The sequence below is a fragment of the Bos grunniens genome, chromosome 23, assembly GCF_055505025.1.
Source record: "Bos grunniens cultivar Pamir isolate PY7600 chromosome 23, Bosgru_T2T1.0, whole genome shotgun sequence".
NCBI classification, from domain to species: Eukaryota; Metazoa; Chordata; class Mammalia; order Artiodactyla; family Bovidae; genus Bos; species Bos grunniens.
This window is the reverse complement of record NC_141187.1, coordinates 23,619,482-23,639,921: the sequence shown is the minus strand read 5'-3', so window position 1 is coordinate 23,639,921 and position 20,440 is coordinate 23,619,482. Positions and strand designations below refer to the sequence as shown.

Genomic DNA, 20,440 nt, shown 5'->3' with positions numbered 1-20,440 from the left:
CTGATAGTAACAACATTTGGAAAATCACAGAAATGCTTAAAGATAAAAATCATTTCTAATTCTGCCATCCTGTGCCACTATTTCTCATAATCAGTAACATAGGGAGCCAATACATGAGTCTTCTCTCCTGGTTCATAAGAGTTTATTTAATTCATTCACCTTATAATTCTGTATTTAATATGTTTGTCCTCATCTTTGTCTTCAATAAATCTATTGTGTTTCCAGTTTTCCACATTCCACATTAATTTTATCACATTGTAAAGCTGTTAACATACACTGTTTTATGAATTATGAATCTTTCCATCAGTAAATGCTTGATATTCAGAATCTCAAGTCTCCACTGAGTGTATTTTTTACATGTAGCTAAAGCACTCCAGTGTTCTTGCCTGGAGAATCCCAGTGATGGGGGAGCCTGGTGGGCTGCTGTCTATGGGGTTACACAGAGTTGGACATGACTGAAGTGACTTAGCAGCAACAGCAGAGCATACATCTGGAAGAAAAAGGTCAGAGCAAATGAAAACAGTTTAGTTAATTTGAGATTTAAGAAGAAATGGTAAGTCTCAACTTTCTGTTTGCTATTGTTCAGTCACTCAGTTGTGTCCAACTCTTTGCAATTGCATGGACTGCAGCACTCCAGGCTTCCCTGTCCTTCATTATCTCCCTAAGTTTACTCAAACTCATGTCCATTGAATTAGTGGTGTCATCCAACCATCTCATCCTCTGTTGTCCCCTTCTCCTCCTGCTTTCTACCTTTCCCAGTATCAGGGTCTTTTCTAATGAGTCAGCTCTTTGCATCAGGTGGCCACAGTATTGGAGCTTCAGCATCAGTCTTTCCAAGGAATATTCAGGTTGATTTCCTGTAGGATTAACTGGTTTGATCTCCTTGCTGTCCAAGGGATTCTCAGAAGTCTTCTCAGCACCACAGTTCAAAAGCATCAATTCTTTGGTCCTCAGTCTTCTTTGGGGTCCAACTCACACATTGTTATATAGACACTGGAAAAACCATAGCTTTATCTATTTGGACCTTTGTCAGCAAAGTGGTGTCTTAGCTTTTTAATACGCTGTCTAGGTTTGTCATAGCTTTTCTTCATAGAGCAAGCGTCTTTTAATTTCATGGCTGCAGTCATGGTCCACAGTGATTTTGGAACCCAAGAAAATAAAATCTGCCACCGTTTCCATTTTTTCCCCATCTATTTGCTATGAAGTGATGGGACCAGATGCCCTGATTTTAGTTTTTCAGATGTTGAGTTTTAAGCCAACTTTTTCACTCTCCTTTTTCACCTTCATCAAGAGGCTCTTTAGCTCTTCCACTCTTTCTGCCATTAGGGTGGTTTCATCTGCATAACTGAGGTTACTGATCTCAGCTTTCTTACTTGAAGAAATTGATGAACAACACATTCATTAGGAAATACAGTAAAATTTACAGATTTAAAGGAAACTTTGACATTTTGAGTTTAGATTTTCCTACTATAAACATGTATGAAATGCAGGAAAGAAAAAATGTACTTCAAATATAGATTTGAGATATTTCAAATATATATTGAAAGCAATGAGAAAATCACTTAAGGGAATCACTTAAAGAAAAATTAAGAAGGAAAAAGTCTGAAATTTCAAGCAATAACATTTAGGTATGTTAAGAAAAAGTTGGAAACTACAAGGGGGAGTAAGAAGAAGCTAGTCAGTGAGAACTCTCTCCCAGGCTTCATGCCTTCCCAAATAATAATATCCCAGACAAAGAAGAAAAGAGGCAATCCATTCCTACTCTGTGTGTGTGTGTGTGTGTGTTAGTCACTCAGTCATGTCCAACTCTGTGACCCCATGGACTGTAGCCCACCAGGCTCCTCTGTCCATGGAATTCTCTAGGCAAGATTATTGGCGATTCCTATTATGCCCTGTGTTAATTTTTGACCCACAGAATTGATGAACATAGTAAAATGGTTTTTGTTTTAAGTCATCAAGTTTCAGAGTAATTTGTTGTACACCAATATTAACCAGTGTATAACTTCCAAACAAAACAAAAGTGTAAAAAAAAAAGAAAAAGAAATAATACGTAATGAATCACAGCCAGGAATTCTGAAATGATGAAACTGAGTTCAGTTCAGTCACTCAGTCATGTCTAACTCTTTGCAACCTCAAGAACTGCAGTACACGAGGCTTCCCAGCCCATCACCAACTCCTAGAGCTCCATAAAGTCAGTGATGCCATCCAACCATCTCATCCTCCATCGTCCCCTTTTCCTCCTGCCTTCAATCTTTCCCAGCATCAGGATCCTTTCCAATGAGTCAGCTCTTCCCATCAGGTGGCCAAAGTATTGGAGCTTTAGCTATAGCATCAGTCCTTCCAATGAATATTCAAGATTGATTTCCTTTATGATTGACTGGTTTGATCTCTTTGCAGTCCAAGGGACTCTTAAGAGTCCTTTCCAAGGAAAAACAAGATGGTGGAAGAGTAGGTGGATGTGGAATACATCTCTCTCCACGCATACATCAGGAATATACCTTCAGATACAGACGTGCATGGGGAACACCAGCTGAGAGCGAATCAGAGTACCTGACCAGCAGAAAAGAAAATATAGACCCACACAAAACTCAGTAGGATGAAGGAATTAGGGGGGGAAAACGGGAGTGTTAGTAGGACTGGATCTGCCCTCAGTGGGTGGGGGAACTGAAGCAAGGTCCAATCCCCACATTGGGGCAATTGTTTGAGTCAAAAGAGAAACATTTAAGGCTGAGCGTGAAACAGCTGGTCTGTGGCAGCCTAAATGGAATGAGAATCAGACAGTCCTTGCTGCAGCCATACATACCCTAGATGGCGCAGTGGCTGGGAGCTGGATTTTAGGGATTGTGGAGCAATTCAAGGGCGAGGGCTGCTGTTGACTGTGGAGAGATGGATCGAGGGGATGTGAGGAAGGAGATTGTGGTGGGAAATGCTTGTAGAGGAAAGCCGGGCAGCCATGGAAGCAAGGCGATACTGCTGAGTCACGCTAGGTGGTGGAGCCATCACCATAGCCTCTCTCCTTCCACATGCCAGCACTGGCTGCTGAACAATAAAGAGGCTGGCCCATCAAATGCCTGATGCACTGAAGTACAAAGTAGGACCCCACCCAGGGTGCTCCTTTAAGTGCCTGACACGCTGATCAACAGAGTAGGACCCCAGGCAAGTGCCTGAACAGGGAAAGTTATGGAGAAGACAGGTCAAAGAGGCCTTCTGGTCATCAGCTACAAGAGGCTTGAAAAAAGACTCTGATAGGGCCATAACTCCTTCCGCAGAGGCAGTCTGTGTCCCTGCATGCTTGGCACTTCCAGGGTCCCTGCAAGCCAAGCAGCTGCACTAGCTTCATGGTCAACTCTCACTGGGACAGAGCTGCAACAGGCAAAAAAGTCTTGTGCCTATGAACAGAGGATCGCTTTGGTAGTGTCTGACTCTTTGCGACCCTGTGGACTGTGGGCTTCCAGGCTTCTCTGTCAGGGAGAGGGTTCTCCAGGCAAGAGTCCTGGAGTGTATTGGCCAATAATGGTTGCCATACCCTTCTAGAGCACTATATTTCCTGCTGCCCTAGCTGCCAACTCCCCTGAATACCTGGTGCTGCCAGAACCCTTGTGACTTAAGCAGCTGGACCACCTCCACATCTGGCCCTCACAGGGGCAAACCTAAGTCCTCCAGGGCAGCCTCAGGAGCAAACCCCAGTGGACAACAACCCATATCCAGAGGTGGAAATAAAACCACAATTGTAACCCAGGGGTGTGTGACTAAGAAAACCCAAAACCTTCCCACCAGCTCATGATCAACTAAGCAGATCTGTGTCTGAGTTATATATAAAAGGTTATTGAGAGCTCCCACAAAAGAAAACGCACTAGGTCTGATAGCTGTTGACACTGGAGACGAGAACACAGAGGAGTAGGAGCAGATCAGAATCAGCTGCTCTCACAGCAGGTCCAGAGATCAGCACAGTGTAAGAGGGCATTCTATGGAAGTGAAGTGGACTATGACTCCCAGCGAGGGAAAGGACTCTGACAGCAGTGACTCAAGAAAAACATTTATTTAAAAGTTTTTTTTTTAAAGTACTCATAAAAAAGAAAAACATTTATTATTCTTATGTTTTGACTTGTTCTGTATATTCTTTTGGATTTTTTTTCTTTTTTTTTTTCTTTTTCTTCCCCCCTCTGTTGTAGTTGTCGATTTTATTGGCACTATGAATTCTAACTAAGCTTCTGAGCTTTTTTCTTTTTCTTTTTTTCTCAATCACGTCTTTTATTGTTGTTATAAACCTCTGCCTCTATGTTGGGCTTTTACAGTTCTGAGGAGTGATTTTTTGTTTCTCTCTCTCTCTCTCTCTTTGTTTAATTTTAATTTTTTAAACCTATCATTTTTGTACATTTATTCCTTTGTTTGCTTTTCCTACAGTTCTTTTCCCCTTGCAGTTTATCTTTAATATACATAAATCTTCTTCATCTACTTCTGTTTAACTTTGCATATCTATTCTTTCTTTCTTTTCTGTCTTTCCTTTCCTCTCACATATTTGTTAGTTTTGTTTTCATTGCTTTATTCCCCAGTTGGCACCTTGCTTTAGCTTTGTTTTCCAGTTTGTGCTTTTAGTTAGTTTTGTTCTTAACTGGCAAATATAATTCTTGATTTCCTTTGTTCACAGGGTCAATCTATTGTACTTTATTTTTGTTGTAACGTTTTCACTTTGCTCATGGATGTACATGTGTATTTGTATATTCCATTATTTTAGTTATTATTTGCCTGATTTTGTAACTGCCATTTGTCTGGGGTTCATCTTTGGTTTCACATTTTTGGATATTTGTTTTACTCTCACTTAATGCCTAGAGAATCCCAGGGATGTGGGAGCCTGGTGGGCTGCCATCTATGGGGTCGCACAGAGTCGGACACGACTGAAGTGACTTAGCAGCAGCAATGCCATAACAAACCATTTGTGGAATCTTCGCTCCTGACCAGAGATCAAGCCCTGAGCCTTTAGAGTAGGAGCACTGACTCAAAGACCCTAGACTACCAGAGAACCAACCCTCAGTTCAGTTCAGTTCAGTCGCTTAGTTGTGTCCGACTCTTTGCGACCCCATGAATCACAGCATGCCAGGCTTCCCTGTCCATCACCAACTCCCGGAGTTCACTCAAACTCATGTCCATGGAGTCGGTGATGCCCTCTAACCATCTCATCCTCTGTCGTCCCCTTCTCCTCCTGCCTCTAATCCCTCCCAGCATAAGGGTCTTTTCCAATCAGTCAACTATTCACATGAGGTGGCCAAAGTATTGGAGTTTCAGCTTTAGCAACCAACCCTAGGAGGTATCAAATAGTGAGAACTCACACAAAGGAAACCACTGTAATACCAGACCAGGCATCACCCAACTACCAATAGCACCCTGTGCACAGGTCTAAACAACAAACAAACCACAAATACAAACCCAGTCATCAGCAGACAGGATGACCAACTCACTCAGCCTTGCACATCAGAGGAAAAACAACAAACAAACAAAAACTCAGCACAAATCTCACCCTATAAAAAGCTTACATAAACCACGGGGCAAACCTTAGAGGGCAGAAATCAAAAGGAAGAAAGAATTCAACCTTGAAGCCTGGAAAAAGGAGACCCCAAACACAGTAAGTTTAAAAAAAAAATAATGAAAAGGCAGAGAAATATGACATAAATGAAGGAAAAAATGAGAAACACAGAAGTCCAAATAAATGAAGAGGAAATAGGCAAACTACTGAAAAATAATTCAGAATAATGATAGTAAAGATGATTAAAAAAAAAAAAAAACCCGAAAGCATAATGGAAAAAATGCAAGAATCAATTAACAAAGACCTAGAAAGATTAAAGAATAAACATGCAGAGACAAACAACACAATTACTGAAATTAAAAATACTCTAGAAGGAATCAACAGCAGAATATCTGAATCAGAAGAACAAATTAGTGAGCTGGAAGATAAAATGGTGGAAATAACTTCTGAAGAGCAGAATAAAGTAAAAAGAATGACAAGAACTGAGGATAATCTCAGAGACTTCTGGGACAATTTCAAATGCACCGACATTCAAATAATAGGTGTTCCAGAAAAAGAGAAAGAGAAAGGGTATGAGAAAATTTTTGAAGAGATTATAGTTGAAAATTTCCCCAACACAGAAAAGGAAAGAGTCAATCAAGTCCAAAAGGCACAAAGAGTCCCATACAGGATAAACCCAAGGAGAAACACACCAAGACACATACTAATCAAACTAACAAAGACTAAACACAAAGAAAGAATATTAAAAGCAGCAAGGGAGAAGCAACAAGTAACATACAAGAGAAACCCCATATGCTTAACAGCTGATCTTTCAGCAGGAACTCTGCAGGCCAAAAGGGAATGACAGGATATATTTAAAGTACAGAAAGGGGAAAATCTACAACCAATATTACTGTATCCAGTAAGGATCTCATTGAAAATCGATGGAGAAATCCAAAGCTTCTCAGACAAGCAAAAGTTAAGAGAATTCAGTACCACCAAACCAGTTTTACCACAAATGATAAATGGACTTATATAGTCAAGAAATACAAGAGAAGCAAAATGATCTACAAATTAACCCCAAACAATTAAGACAATGGCAGTAGGAACATGTATATCAATAATTACTTTAAATGTAAATGAATTAAATGCTCCAACCAAAAGACACAGACAGGCTGAATGGATATAAAAACAAGACCCATATATATGCTGTCTACAAGAAACCCAGTTTAGACCTCAAGACTCATACAGACTGAAAGTGAGAGGATGAAAAAATATATTCCATGCAAATAGGAAGCAAAAGAAAGCTGGAGTAGCAATTCTCATATCAGACAAAATAGATCTTAAAATAAAAAAGATTACAAAAGATAAGAAAGGACACTACAGAATGATCAAGGAATCAACCCAAGAGGAAGACATAACAATTGTAAATATCTATGCACCCAACATAGAAGCACCTCAATACATAAGACAAACACTAACAGACATAAAGGAGAAATTGACAGTAACACAATAATAGGAGGAGATTTTAACACCCAACTCACACCAATGGAAAGATCATCAAAACAGAAAGTTAATAAGGAAACACACTTTAAATGATACATTAGATGAGATGGATCTCATTTATCTCTTCATGACATTCCATTCAAATGAAGAAGAATATACCTTCTTCTCAAGTGCACATGGAACATTCTCCAGGATAGACCACATCTTGGGTCACAAATCAAACCTCAGTAAATTTAAGAAAATTGAAATCATATCAAGCAGCTTCTCTGACCACAAGGCTATAAGACTATCATTTACAGGAAGAAAAAAATGTAAGAAACACAAACATATGGAGGTTAAACACCACATTTCCAAATAACCAACAGGTTGCTGAAGAAATCAAAAGGGAAATCAAAATATTTCTAGGAACAAAAGACAATGAAAATACGACAACTCAAAACCTATAGGATTCAGCAAAAGCAGTCCTAAGAGGGAGGTGTATAGGAATACAATCTTACCTCAAGAAACAAGAAGAAGATTGAATAGACAACCTAACTTTACACCTACAACAATTGGACAAAGAAGAACAGAAAAAAAAGAAACACCCAAAATTAGTAGAAGGAAAGAAATCATAATAATCCAAGTAGAAATAAATGAAAATTAACTGAAAGAAACAATAGTGAAGATTAATAAAACTAAAAGCTGATTCTTTGAGAAGATAAAATTGACAAACCTTTTGCCAGATTCATCAAGAAAAAAAGAGAGAAGGATCAAATCAACAAAATTAGAAATGAAAAAGGAGAGCTTACAACAGACAATCCAAGAATTCAAAGGATTATAAGAGACTATTATGAACAACGATATGGCAATAAAATGGATAACCTGGAAGAAACAGGCAGATTCTTAGAAAAGTTCAATCTTCCAATACTGAACCAGGAAGAAATAGAAATTATGAACAACCCAATTACAAGCACTGAAATTGAAGCTTTGATCAAAAATCTCCCAAAAAACAAAAGCCCAGGACCAGATGGCTTCACAGGAGAATTCTATCAAACATTTAGAGAAGATCTAATGCCTATCCTTCTAAAACTTTTTCCAAAAATTGCAGAGGAAGGAACACTTCCAAACTCATTCTTCAAGGCCACCATCATCCTGATACCAAAACCAGACAAAGACAACACAAAAAAACAAAACTACAGGCCAATGCCACTGATAAACATAGATGTAAAAATCCTCAAAAAAAATTTAGCAAACAGAATTCAGCAACACATCAAAAAGCTCATATACCATGATCAAGTTGGGTTTATTCCAGGAATGCAAGGATACTTCAGTATATGCAAATCAATCAATGTGATACCCCATAATAACAAATTGAAAGATAAAACCATATGATAATCTCAATGGATGCAGAAAAAGTCTTTGACAAAATTCAACATGCATTTATGATTAAAACTCTTCAAAAAATGGACATAGAAGGAGCCTACCTTAACATAGTAAAGGCCATATATGATAACCTTACAGCAAACATTATTCTCAATGGTGAAAAACTGAAAGCATTCCCTCTAAGATCAGGAACAAGACAAGGGTGTCCACTTTCCCCACTTTTATTCAACATAGTTCTGGAAGTCCTAGATACAGCAATTAGAGAAGAAAAAGAAATAAAAGGAATCCAGATTGGAAAAGAAGAAGTAAAGCTCTCACTGTCTGCAGATGACATGATACTGTACATAGAAAACCCTAAAGATAATATCAGAAAATTACTAGAGCTAATCAAGGAATTTAGCAAAGTTGCAGGATACAAAATCAATACACAGAAATCACTTTCATTTCTATATACTAGCAATGAAAAATCAGAAAGATAAATTAGGGAATCAATCCCATTCACCATTGCAACAAAAAGAAGTAAAATCTAGGAATAAACTTACCTAAGGAGACAAAAGAACTGTACACAGAAAACTATAAGGCACTGATGAAAGAAATCAAAGATGACATAAACAGATGGAGAGATATTCCATATTCCTGGGTAGGAAGAACCAATATTGTGAAAATGACTATGCTGCCAAACACAATCTACAGATTCAATGCAATCCCTTTCAAATTACCAATGGCATTTTTCACAGAACTAGAACAAAAAATTTCACAACTCATGTGGAAACACAAAAGACCCCAAATAGCCAAAACAGTCTTGAGAAAAGAATGGAGCTGGAAGAATCAATCTTCCTGGCTTCAGATTATACTACAAAGCTACAGTCATCAAGACAGTATGGTACTGGCACAAAAAACAAAAATATAGTCCAATGGAACAAGATAGAAAGCCCAGAAATTAACCCATGCACCTACAGGTACCTTATTTTTGACAAAGGAGGCAAAAATATACAATGGGGTTAAAGACAGCCTCTTCAATAAATGGTGCTGGGGAAACTGGACAGCTACATGTAAAAGAATGAAATTAGAACATTTCCTAACACCATGCTGCTAAGTTGCTGCTAAGTGGCTTCAGTCATGTCCAACTCTGTGTGACCGCATAGATGGCAACCCACCAGGCTCCCCCATCCCTGAGATTCTCCAGGCAAGAACACTGGAGTGGGTTGCTATTTCCTTCTCCAATGCATGAAAGTGAAAAGTGAAAGTGAAGTCGCTCAGTCATGTCCGATTCTTTGCAACCTCGTGGACTGCAGCTTACCAGGCTCCTATGCCCATGGAATTTTCCAGGCAAGAGTACTGGAGTGGGTTGCCATTGCCTACTCCATCCTAACACCATACACAAAGATAAACTCAAAATGGATTAAAGACCTAAATATAAGACCAGAATCTATAAAACTCTTAGAGGAAAACATAGGCAGAACACTCAGTGACATAAATTAAAGCAAGATCTTCTATGACCCAGCACCTAGAGTAATAGAAATAAAAGCAAAAGTAAACAAGTGGGACCTGATTAAACTTAAAAGCTTTTGCATGGCAAAGGAAACTATAAGCAAGGTGAAAAGACAATCCTCAGAATGGGAGAAAATAATAGCAAATGAAACAACTGACAAAGGATTAATTTCAAAAATATACAAGCAGCTCATACAACTCAATACCAGAAAACAAACAACCCAATCAAAAGTGGGAAAAAGACTTGAACAGACATTTCTCCAAAGAAGACATACAGATGGCTAACAAACACATGCACATGAAAAGCTGCTCAACATCGCTCATTATTAGAGAAATGCAAATCGAAACTACAGTGAGATATCACTTCACACGGGTCAGAATAACCATCATCAAAAAGTCTACAGACAATAAATGCTGGAGAGGGTGTGGAGAAAAGGGAATGCTCTTGCATTGTTGGTGGGAATGTAAATTGATACAGCCACTATGGAAGACGGTATGGAGATTCTGTAAAAAACTAGGAATAAAACCACCATACGACCCATCAATCCCACTCCTAGGCATATACCCTGAGGAAACCAGGGTTGAAAAAGACACATGTATCCCATTGTTCACTGCAGCACTATTTGCAATAGCTAGAACATGGAAGCAACTTAGATGCCCATCAGCAGATGGATGGATAAAGAAGTTGCAGTACATATACACAATGAAATATTACTCAGCCATAAAGAGGAATACATTTGAGTCAGTTCTGATGAGGTGGATGAACCTAGAACCTATTGTACAGAGTGAAGTGAGTCAGAAAGAGAAAGTTAAATGTCATATTCTAATGCACATATATGGAATCTAGAAAAATGGTTCTGAAGAATTTATTTACAGGGCAGCATTGGATAAAAAGACATAGAGAATAGACTTATGGACATGGGGAGAGGGGAGGAGAGGGTGAGATGTATGGAAAGAGTAACATGGAAACTTACATTACCATATGTAAAATAGATAGCCAAGTGGGAATTTGCTGTATTTACTCAGGAAACTCAAACAGGGGCTCTGTATCAACCTAGAGGGGTGAGATGGGAAGGGAGATGGAAAGGAGATTCAAAGGGAGAGGATATATGTATACCTATGGGCAATTCATGTTGAAGTTTGACAGAAAACAACAAACTTCTGTAAAGCAATTATCCTTCAATAAAATAATAAATTAAATTAAAAAAAAAAAGTCTTCTCCAACACCACAGTTCAAAAGCATCAATTCTTTGGCGCTCAGCTTTCCTTATGGTCCAACTCTCACATCCATGCATGACTACTGGAAAAAGCATAGCTTTGACTACACAGACCTTTGCTGGCAAAGTAATGCCTCTGTTTTTTAATATGCTATCTAAGTTGATCATAACTTTTCTTCCAAGGAGCAAGCATCTTTTAATTTCATTTCTGGAGTCACCATCTGCAATGATTTTTGAGCCAAAAAAATAAAATAAAATTGGTCACTGTTTTCACTGTTTCTCCATCTATTTGCCATGAGGTGATAGGACCAGATGCCATGATCTTAGTTATTGAATATTGAGTTTTAAGCCAGCTTTTTTACTCTCCTCTCTCATTTTCAATAAGCTCTTTAGTTCCTCTTCACTTTCTGCCATAAGGGTGGTATCATTTGCGTATCTGAGGTTATTGATATTTCTCCTAGAAATCTTGATTACAGCTTGTGCTTCATCCAGCCTGGCATTTCTCATGATGTTCTCTGCATATAAGCTAAATAAGCAGTGTGACAGTATACAGCCTTGACACACTCCCTTCCCAATTTGGGACCAGTCTGTTGTTCCGTGTCCAGTTCTAACTGTTGCTTCTTGACCTGCATACAGATTTCTCAGGAGATAGGTCAGGTGGTCTGGTATTCCCATTACTTGAAGAATTTTCCACAGTTTGTTGTGATCCACACAGTCAAAGGCTTTAGCATAGTTAATAAAGTGGAAGTAGATGTTTTTCTGGAACTCTATTGCCTTTTCTATGATCCAACGGAGGTTGGCAATTTGATCTCTGCTTCCTCTGCCTTTTCTAAATCCAGCTTAAACAGCTGGAAGTTCATGGTTCACATACTGTTGAAGCCTGGCTTGGAGAACTTTGAGAATTACTTTGACAGTGTGTGAGATGAGTGCAATCTTGCAGTAGTTTGAACATCCATTGGCATTGCCCTTTTTTAGGATTAGAATGAAAACTGACACTTTCTAGTCCTGTGACCACTGCTGAGCTTTCCAGATTTGCTGGCATATTGAGTGCAGCACTTCTAGCATCTTTTAGGATTTGAAATAGCTCAACTGGAATTCCATCACTTCCACTAGCTTTGCTTGTAGTGATTCTTCCTAAAGCCCATTTGACTTGGCATTCCATGATGTCTGGCTCGAGGTGAGTGATCATACCATCGTGGTTATCTAGGTCATGAAGAACTTGCTTGAATAGTTCTTCTGTGTATTCTTGCCACCTCTTGTTAATCTCTTCTGCTTCTGTTAGGTCCATACCATTTCTGTACTTTATTGTGCCCATCTTTGCTTAAAATGTTCCCTTGGTATATCTAATTTTCTTGAAAGATCTCTGGTCTTTCCCATTCTGTTGTTCTAATGGGAAAACAATAAAATGGGAAATTACTAAATAACTGCAAAAATTTCCCCTTTGATAAAAGTAACAAAACACTGGCATAAAACGATCAACATAAACTTTTTTAAGACCTCTGAAAATTAACCACAGACTTGAAAAAATCCAAAGAGCATATATTCAAGAAAAAGTGCTAAATCTCTAAATATCTTTGTGGCATTTTAACTGGCCTATTACCTTCCAACTCATCCCAGCCCATTCCAGTAGCCTTGCAAACCAGCCATCTCCCAACCGTAATAGTAAAGAACATACAAAGAGTATCTTAGTTCAGTTCAGTCGCTCAATCATGTCCAACTCTTTGCAACCCCATGAATAGCAGCACGCCAGGCCTCCCTGTCCATCACCAACTCCCAGAGTTCACTCAAACTCATGTCCATCGAGTCGGTGATGCCATCCAGCCATCTCATCCTCTGTCGTCCCCTTCTCCTCCTGCCCCCAATCCCTCCCAGCATCAGAGTCTTTTCTAATGAGTCAACTCTTCGCATGAGGTGGCCAAATCACTGGAGTTTCAGCTTCAGCATCAGTCCTTCCAATGAACACCCAGGACTGGTCTCCTTTAGGATGGACTGATTGGATCTCCTTGCAGTCCAAGGGACTCTCAAGAGTCTTCTCCAACACCACAGTTTAAAAGCTTTAATTCTTCAGTGCTCAGCTTTCTTTATAGTCCAACTCTCACATCCATGCCTGACAAGTGGAAAAACCATAGCCTTGACTAGACGGACCTTTATTGGCAAAGTAATGTCTCTGCTTTTCAATGTGCTGTCTAGGTTGGTCATAAGTTTCCTTTCAAGGAGTAAGCGTCTTTTAATTTCATGGCTGCAATCACCATCTGCAGTGATTTTGGAGCCCCAAAAAATAAAGTCTGACACTGTTTCCACTGTTTCCCCATCTATTTCCCATGAACTGATGGGACTGGATGCCATGATCTTCGTTTTCTGAATGTTGAGCTTTAAGCCAACTTTTTCACTCTCCTCTTTCACTTTCATCAAGAGGCTTTTTAGTTCCTCTTCACTTTCTGCCATAAGGGTGGTGTCATCTGCATATCTGAGGTTATTGATATTTCTCCCAGCAATCTTGATTCCAGCTTGTGCTTCTTCCAGCCCAGCGTTTCTCATGATGTACTCTGCATGTAAGTTAAATAAGCAGGGTGACAATATACAACCTTGACACACTCCTTTTGCTATTTGGAACCAGTCTGTTGTTCTATTTCCACTTCTAACCGTTGCTTCCTGATCTGCATATAGGTTTCTCAAGAGGCAGGTCAGGTGGTCTGGTATTCCCATCTTTTTCAGGATTTTCCACAGTTTATTGTGATCCACACAGTCAAAGGCTTTGGCATAGTCAATAATGCAGAAATAGATGTTTTTCTGGAACTCTCTTGCTTTTTCCATGACCCAGCGGATGTTGGCAATTTGACCTCTGATTCCTCTGCCTTTCTAAAACCAGTTTGAACATCTGGAAGTTCACATTTCATGTATTGCTGAAGCCTGGCTTGGAGAATTTTGAGCATTACTTTACTAGCGTGTGAGATGAGTGCAGTTGTGCGGTAGTTTGAGCATTCTTTGGCATTACCTTTCTTTGGGATTGGAATGAAAACTGACCTTTTCTAGTCCTGTGGCCACTGCTGAGTTTTCCAAATTTGCTGGCATATTGAGTGCAGCACTTTCACAGCATCATCTTTCAGGATTTGGAATAGCTCAACTGGAATTTCATCACCTCCACTAGCTTTGTTCGTAGTGATGCTTTCTAAGGCCCACTTGACTTAACATTCCAGGATATCTGGCTCTAGGTGAGTGATCACACCATCGTGATTCTCTGGGTCATGAAGATGTTTTTTGTACAGTTCTTCTGTGTATTCTTGCCACTTCTTCTTAATATCTTCTGCTTCTGTTAGGTCCATACAATTTCTGTCCTTTATCGAGCCCATCTTTGCATGAAATGTTCCCTTGGTGTCTCTAATTTTCTTGAAGATATCTCTAGTCTTTCCCATTCTGTTGTTTTCCTCTATTTCTTTGCATTGATGGCTGAGGAAGGCTTTTTTTTAATCTCTCCTTGCTATCCTTTGGAACTCAGCATTCATATGCTTATATCTTTCCTCTTCTCCTTTGCTTTTTGCTTCTCTTCTTTTCACAGCTATTTGTAAGGCCTCCCCAGACAGCCATTTGGCTTTTTTGCATTTCTTTTCCATGGGGATGGTCTTGATCCCTATCTCCTGTACAATGTCACGAACCTCCGTCCATAGTTCATCAGGCACTCTATCTATCAGATCTAGTCCCTTAAATCTATTTCTCACTTCCACTGTATAATCATAAGGGACTTGATTTAGGTCATACCTGAATGGTCTAGTGGTTTTCCCTACTTTCTTCAATTTAAGTCTGAATTTGGCAATAAGGAGTTCATGATCTGAGCCACAGTCAGCTCCTGGTCTTGTTTTTGTTGACGGTATAGAGCTTCTCCATCTTTGGCTGCAAAGAATATAATCAATCTGATTTTGGTGTTGACCATCTGGTGATGTCCATGTGTAGAGTCTTCTCTTGTGTTGTTGGAAGAGGGTGTTTGCTATGAGTAGTGCGTTTCTTTGCCAAAACTCTATTAGCCTTTGCCCTACTTCATTCCATATTCCAAGGCCAAATTTGCCTGTTACTCCAGGTGTTTCTTGACTTCCTACTTTTGCATTCCAGTCCCCTATAATGAAAAGGACATATTTTTGGGGTGTTAGTTCTAAAAGGTCTTGTAGGTCTTCATAGAACCGTTCAGTTTCAGCTTCTTCAGTGTTACTGGTTGAGGCATAGGCTTGGATCACCGTGATATTGAATGGTTTGCCTTGGAAATGAACAGAGATCATTCTGTTGTTTTTGAGACTGCATCCAAGTACTGCATTTTGGACTCTTTTGTTGACTTTGATGGCTACCCCATTTCTTCTAAGGCATTCATACCCACTGTAGTAGATACAATGGTCATCTGAGTTAAATTCACCCATTCCAGTCCATTTTAGTTCACTGATTCCTAGAATGTCAACGTTCATTCTTTGCCATCTCCTGTTTTACCTCTTACAATTTGCCTTGATTCATGGACCTAACATTCCAGATTCCTATGTAATAGTGTTCTTTACAGCATCAGACCTTGCTTCTATCACCAGTCACATCCACAATTTGGTATTGTTTTTGCTTTGTTTTTGCTTTGGCTCCATCCCTTCATTCTTTCTGGAGTTATTTCTCCACTAATCTCCAGTGGCATATTGGGCACCTACTGACCTGGGGAGTTCCTCTTTCAGTATCCTATCATTTTGCCTTTTCATACTGTTCATGGGTTTCTCAAGGCAAGAATACTGAAGTGGTTTGCCATTCCTGTCTCCAGCGGACCACATTCTGTCAGACCTCTCCACCATGACATGTCCATCTTAGGTGGCCCCACACAGCATGGCTTAGTTTCATTGAGTTAGACAAGGCTGTGGTCCATGTGATCAGATTGGCTAGTTTTCTGTGATTATGGTTTCAGTGTGTCTGCCCTCTGATGCCTTCTTGCAATACCTACCGTCTTATTTGGGCTTCTCTTACCTTGGATGTGGGATATCTCTTCACAGCTGCTCCAGCAAAGTGCAGCAGCTGCTCCTTACCCTGGACGAGGTCTCCCCTCCTGACCTTGGACGTGGAGTAGCTCCTCTTGGCCGTTGCCCCTGACCTGGGACGTGGGGTAGCTCCTCTCGGTTGCCGCCCCTGACAGACAAAAAGAAACACAAAGCACGATTATAAAATGGACTAGGAGTTGGATAGACATTTCTCCAAAGACAATATAAAAATGCTCAAAAAGCACGTGGAAATATGTTTAACCTCAATAGCCATCTTGGGCATGCAAATCAATACCATGATGAGTTATCACTTCCCACCCACTAAACAGGATATAACCAAACAACATTAACAAATATTGGAGAGGATATGAAGATATTATAACTTCCACACAGTACTGATGAGTAAATTTGTGCAAACACTTTGAAAAACAGTTGAACATTTCCTAAAATGGTTAAACATGGAGTAATCATTTGATTCTGCAATCCTATTCTCAGATATATATGCAAGAAAAAGTAAAACCATATGACAACACAGCTACTTTAAATACAGAAAAATTAATGTTGTGACTAAAGTTGGTGGGGAAAAGATAAAGTATTTAAATGCTTAAAGATTCCTATAGATTATTTACCAAAAAAAATAATATAACTTTCAAATATTTGAGGAGAAGGCCATCACAGAAGAAGGTGTAAGTTGTCTAAATTCTTTTTTTTTTTTTTTTAAACTGGAGACAAAAGATACACTCTGTGGTTGCAAAGCAAGGAGAAATTCTTATGTTTATAGTAACCAGAACACACAAAACTTAGAAAATTGAGGTAGGAAATTATATTCATTGCAAGTTATTTTTCAATATTTCTTATTTTACTGTGCCAAAAACTTTAAAATAAGTGGAAACTAATTGAGCCTTTCTAGAAAGAAACAGCACTTCATAAATATTCAAGTCACACCTGAAAAAAAAAAGGTAATAAAAATTAGTGACAAAAGTGAGATGTAATATCTAGACTTTGGTAAATGAGTAATTTGGGGAAGCTAATGAGATGGCTGGATATAAGGTAGAATTTTGGATATATGAACATATTGATGAATTTTCATACCAGGTTAGTAATTGGAATATATTTTGAAAAATAATCAGAAGTTTAACTGACAGTAGTGCTCATTTGTTTTACATCTAAAGTGGTAAATATTTATCTCAAGCCCACTCCATGCATGATCCTTTGTTTTGATATTTAATTGATCGCCATCGGTTACAAGAATGTCATGTTACAACTATCTTCTACATACAGATTCTTCCCTAAAGACTGATTAATATCAAATGTTTTCAATTCTGCCCACAACTCTAGTCAGTGGAGCAGAGATAAGAACACAAAATTAAAACAATTTCCGGAAGAAGAGAGCCTTTCTTCCACTAGAAAACTATAAATAGTAAATGTCTCTTGGCTTTCTAGAAAGTGTTTTAGTTGTTAGCAAATCTTTCAGTAGCTTCTTTCTACAAAATGAAGATCTTTTATTATCTTTTTCATTTTCTGTGTTATGCGACCTTCGTTCTACCAGGTAATAGATGCTTCTGGTGTGATTGTATGTATCATATGGTTGTTGTTATTGCGCCAGGCTAAAAATAGAAGTATTCAATTATAAATTAGAAAGTGTAGGTTTCTAATAAAATCTTTCGATTAAAAAATCTCTTGAAAAAAAAGTCTCTTGATGATATTGAAACTCAGTTTCCTATTTTAGAATAGTGCTATACCAATACTTTATTTCAATTTGAAAATCAAAATGCAAATAAAATAAGCTGATTAAGGTGAGATTTTTTTCTTCTTGGAGTGTTTATTTGTTTTGATATTCAAGTTATTAAGAATATAATAATTTATTTAATCTTCTATCAATGAAGACTTCACAATAAATTGAACCCCAGGGAAGATGAATAGACTAAGAATAGGTATATATCTCTTGGGATACCAATAACAAACTCTATAAAATGATCCAGGATATAGTCTCAAAGTATGCTGGGCAATGAGGTGCAATGAGAATAAAAAGGCAGGTAAAGAAATAGGACCTTAAAAATCTTAGTTGAATTAGTTAATGCATTAGTAAAGGAATACAACAGTGGTTTTAGAATCAGTTAAAAGTGAATCATCAAAATATGTAGCTCCAGGGATGATTACATGCTCTTTTTAATATGTGTTGCCACTGAGGTAATCCAGACTCTAACAAGGGAGATACAAATATGTGCCCCAAAGTGTGTTAATTTGGCACTAGAGAGCTGGAATTTCAAAAGGTGCAGCATGTATTTAGAAATAGAACTGAATTCAAACTTAGAAAATCTGGATTTTATTACTAACTCCCTACTCAATAGCTTGTGCACATTGCCACTTAGAGAATTTAAGTGGGTTTTTAATGTCCTTAACAAAAAGCAAAGGAAATACAGCAGAATCAATAGCAATTGTAGAAAAGGTAAAATACCTGACATAAAACTTTGTTCTTGTTATGAAATGCCAGCTGAAATGGACAGAATGCTCTATGTTTGGCCTTTCATAGATCAATCAATAAATAAAAACAAATTAAAAAAAACAGGAAAGGCAATTCAAGATATCAAAGTGAGTGGCTTGGAAAGAGTTCATCAAGTAGTACATATCACTTGCAGAATGGTGTGGTTTGACTATTGATAAAACCTTAAAGTAAAAAAAGAAGCAATAAAAAGTGTCTAATCTAAGTGAATACTTTGTGAGGATGTCAGATGAGTGTTTGCTCCAGAGTGATACCATGCTGGAGAGACGAGTTGTGAAATGATGAAATCAATACTGATGTTGATTAAAACATGAAGGAATGGCCAGTATTTTAGGGGAAGTGCAAGCATAAAATAATCTATAGGGATAGTGAACATGGCATACTATAATAGTTTGTATAGTGAGCTTGCCATTAAATGGGCCAGGTTTTCCATTAAGGACCTGGAGCTCCTTTGTAGCTGTGGTAAAAGCTTTAGTTTTCTTAACTGTAAAACGGATGGTAATTTAATTTCATAAGGTTTTGAAAAGATTAAAAGAAACAGTGTAAGCAAAGTATTTATCACACTGAAGACTGCATTGCAATATTTCAAGAAATGAAAGAAGAGGAATAGAAGTAGAAAGAAAAAAGACGAGGAAGCAGTAGAGGATAAGGAGTACAAGAAGGTACTCAAGTGCAGCCAGCTCTTCTTTCATTAACAATAAAAATTATACCAATAATATAATAAGCAAAGTATATAAGCAGTAAAATAAAGAAAAAGCAAGAAAAATTGTACAAAACAAATAACCAAAGGCATATAAATTAAAGTTGCAGTGGATGCCATTTTGGGGGGGATGTAAAATTTACATACACTGTTGGTGGCAATATATAAACTAAAAACTCTAGAATCAAACTCTTTCACCATTATCCTAAACATATATTATGCAAAGATTAAGATATGTAATATGAATTTGTTTATAATAACCTGACATGGTTGTATGGCAGAAGTCAGCAAATATTGTAAAACAACTATCTTCCAATTAAAAATAAATTTAAAAAATAACCTCATAAAGTTCTAAATGTTATGTAGCTGAAAAATTGATAAATTATCTTATATATAATTTCAAGGGAATATTATGTAGCTCTAAAACTTTTGAATCTTGTTGAAGACCAATATATGTCATGCAATCTAATCATGTATTAATTCAGAATATTTCAATTTTACATGTATAATGGAGATATATAATATTTTAGTGTCTTTTTATTTTTTGGCATTTTGTAAATTTGTTACAGTGTACACATAGGACTTTTTATAATCACAAATAGTACATCCTTAAATTAAAAAATCAGTAATTTCAATTACTCTTCTTTTATTCTAGCCTTGGTGGATCCTGAACGATGCTCAAAATTGTATGGTCAATGTAAGAAACGCTGTGCTAGGTATGAAAAGCAAATTGAGCTATGTTTGTCACCAAGTAAGATTTGCTGCATTGAGAGGGCATTCGAGGACGATTGATCTTGAAAAGGAAGATTTACCTCTGACCAAAGGAGTCGGACACGACTGAGCGACAGAACTGAACTGAACTCAAAGGAATCATGTGTGCCCCCAGTGCAGAGAGATGTCGGAATGCAATTAGAAGCTCTGTAATAAATAACTAAACCAATATTGTTATCTTCCTTCATAGATGTTAATTAGGTGTTCAATGGAATGAGGTAGGATCTATCTTATTTTCTCTAAAAGGTTTGATAGAGGCATGCTGTGCTGTGCTGTGCTTAGTCACTCAGTCATGTCCGACTCTTTGCAACTCTATGGACTTTAGCTTGCCAGGCCTCCCTGTCCATGGGCATTCTCTAGGCAAGAATACTTGAGTGGGTTGCTGTGCCCGCCTTCAGG

General features: G+C 38.1%; 1 protein-coding gene across 1 annotated transcript; it reads left to right on the top strand.

Moving 5' to 3' along the window:
* The first annotated feature begins 17,558 nt into the window (after nucleotides 1-17,558).
* DEFB114 (defensin beta 114) lies at nucleotides 17,559-20,204 on the top strand. The gene is made up of 3 exons (XM_086370749.1): nucleotides 17,559-17,616; nucleotides 18,754-18,762; nucleotides 19,926-20,204. The coding sequence occupies exons 1-3, from the start codon at nucleotides 17,559-17,561 to the stop codon at nucleotides 20,060-20,062; spliced, it is 204 nt and encodes a 67-aa protein (XP_086226875.1). The 3' UTR covers nucleotides 20,063-20,204.
* The last annotated feature ends 236 nt before the right edge of the window (nucleotides 20,205-20,440 follow it).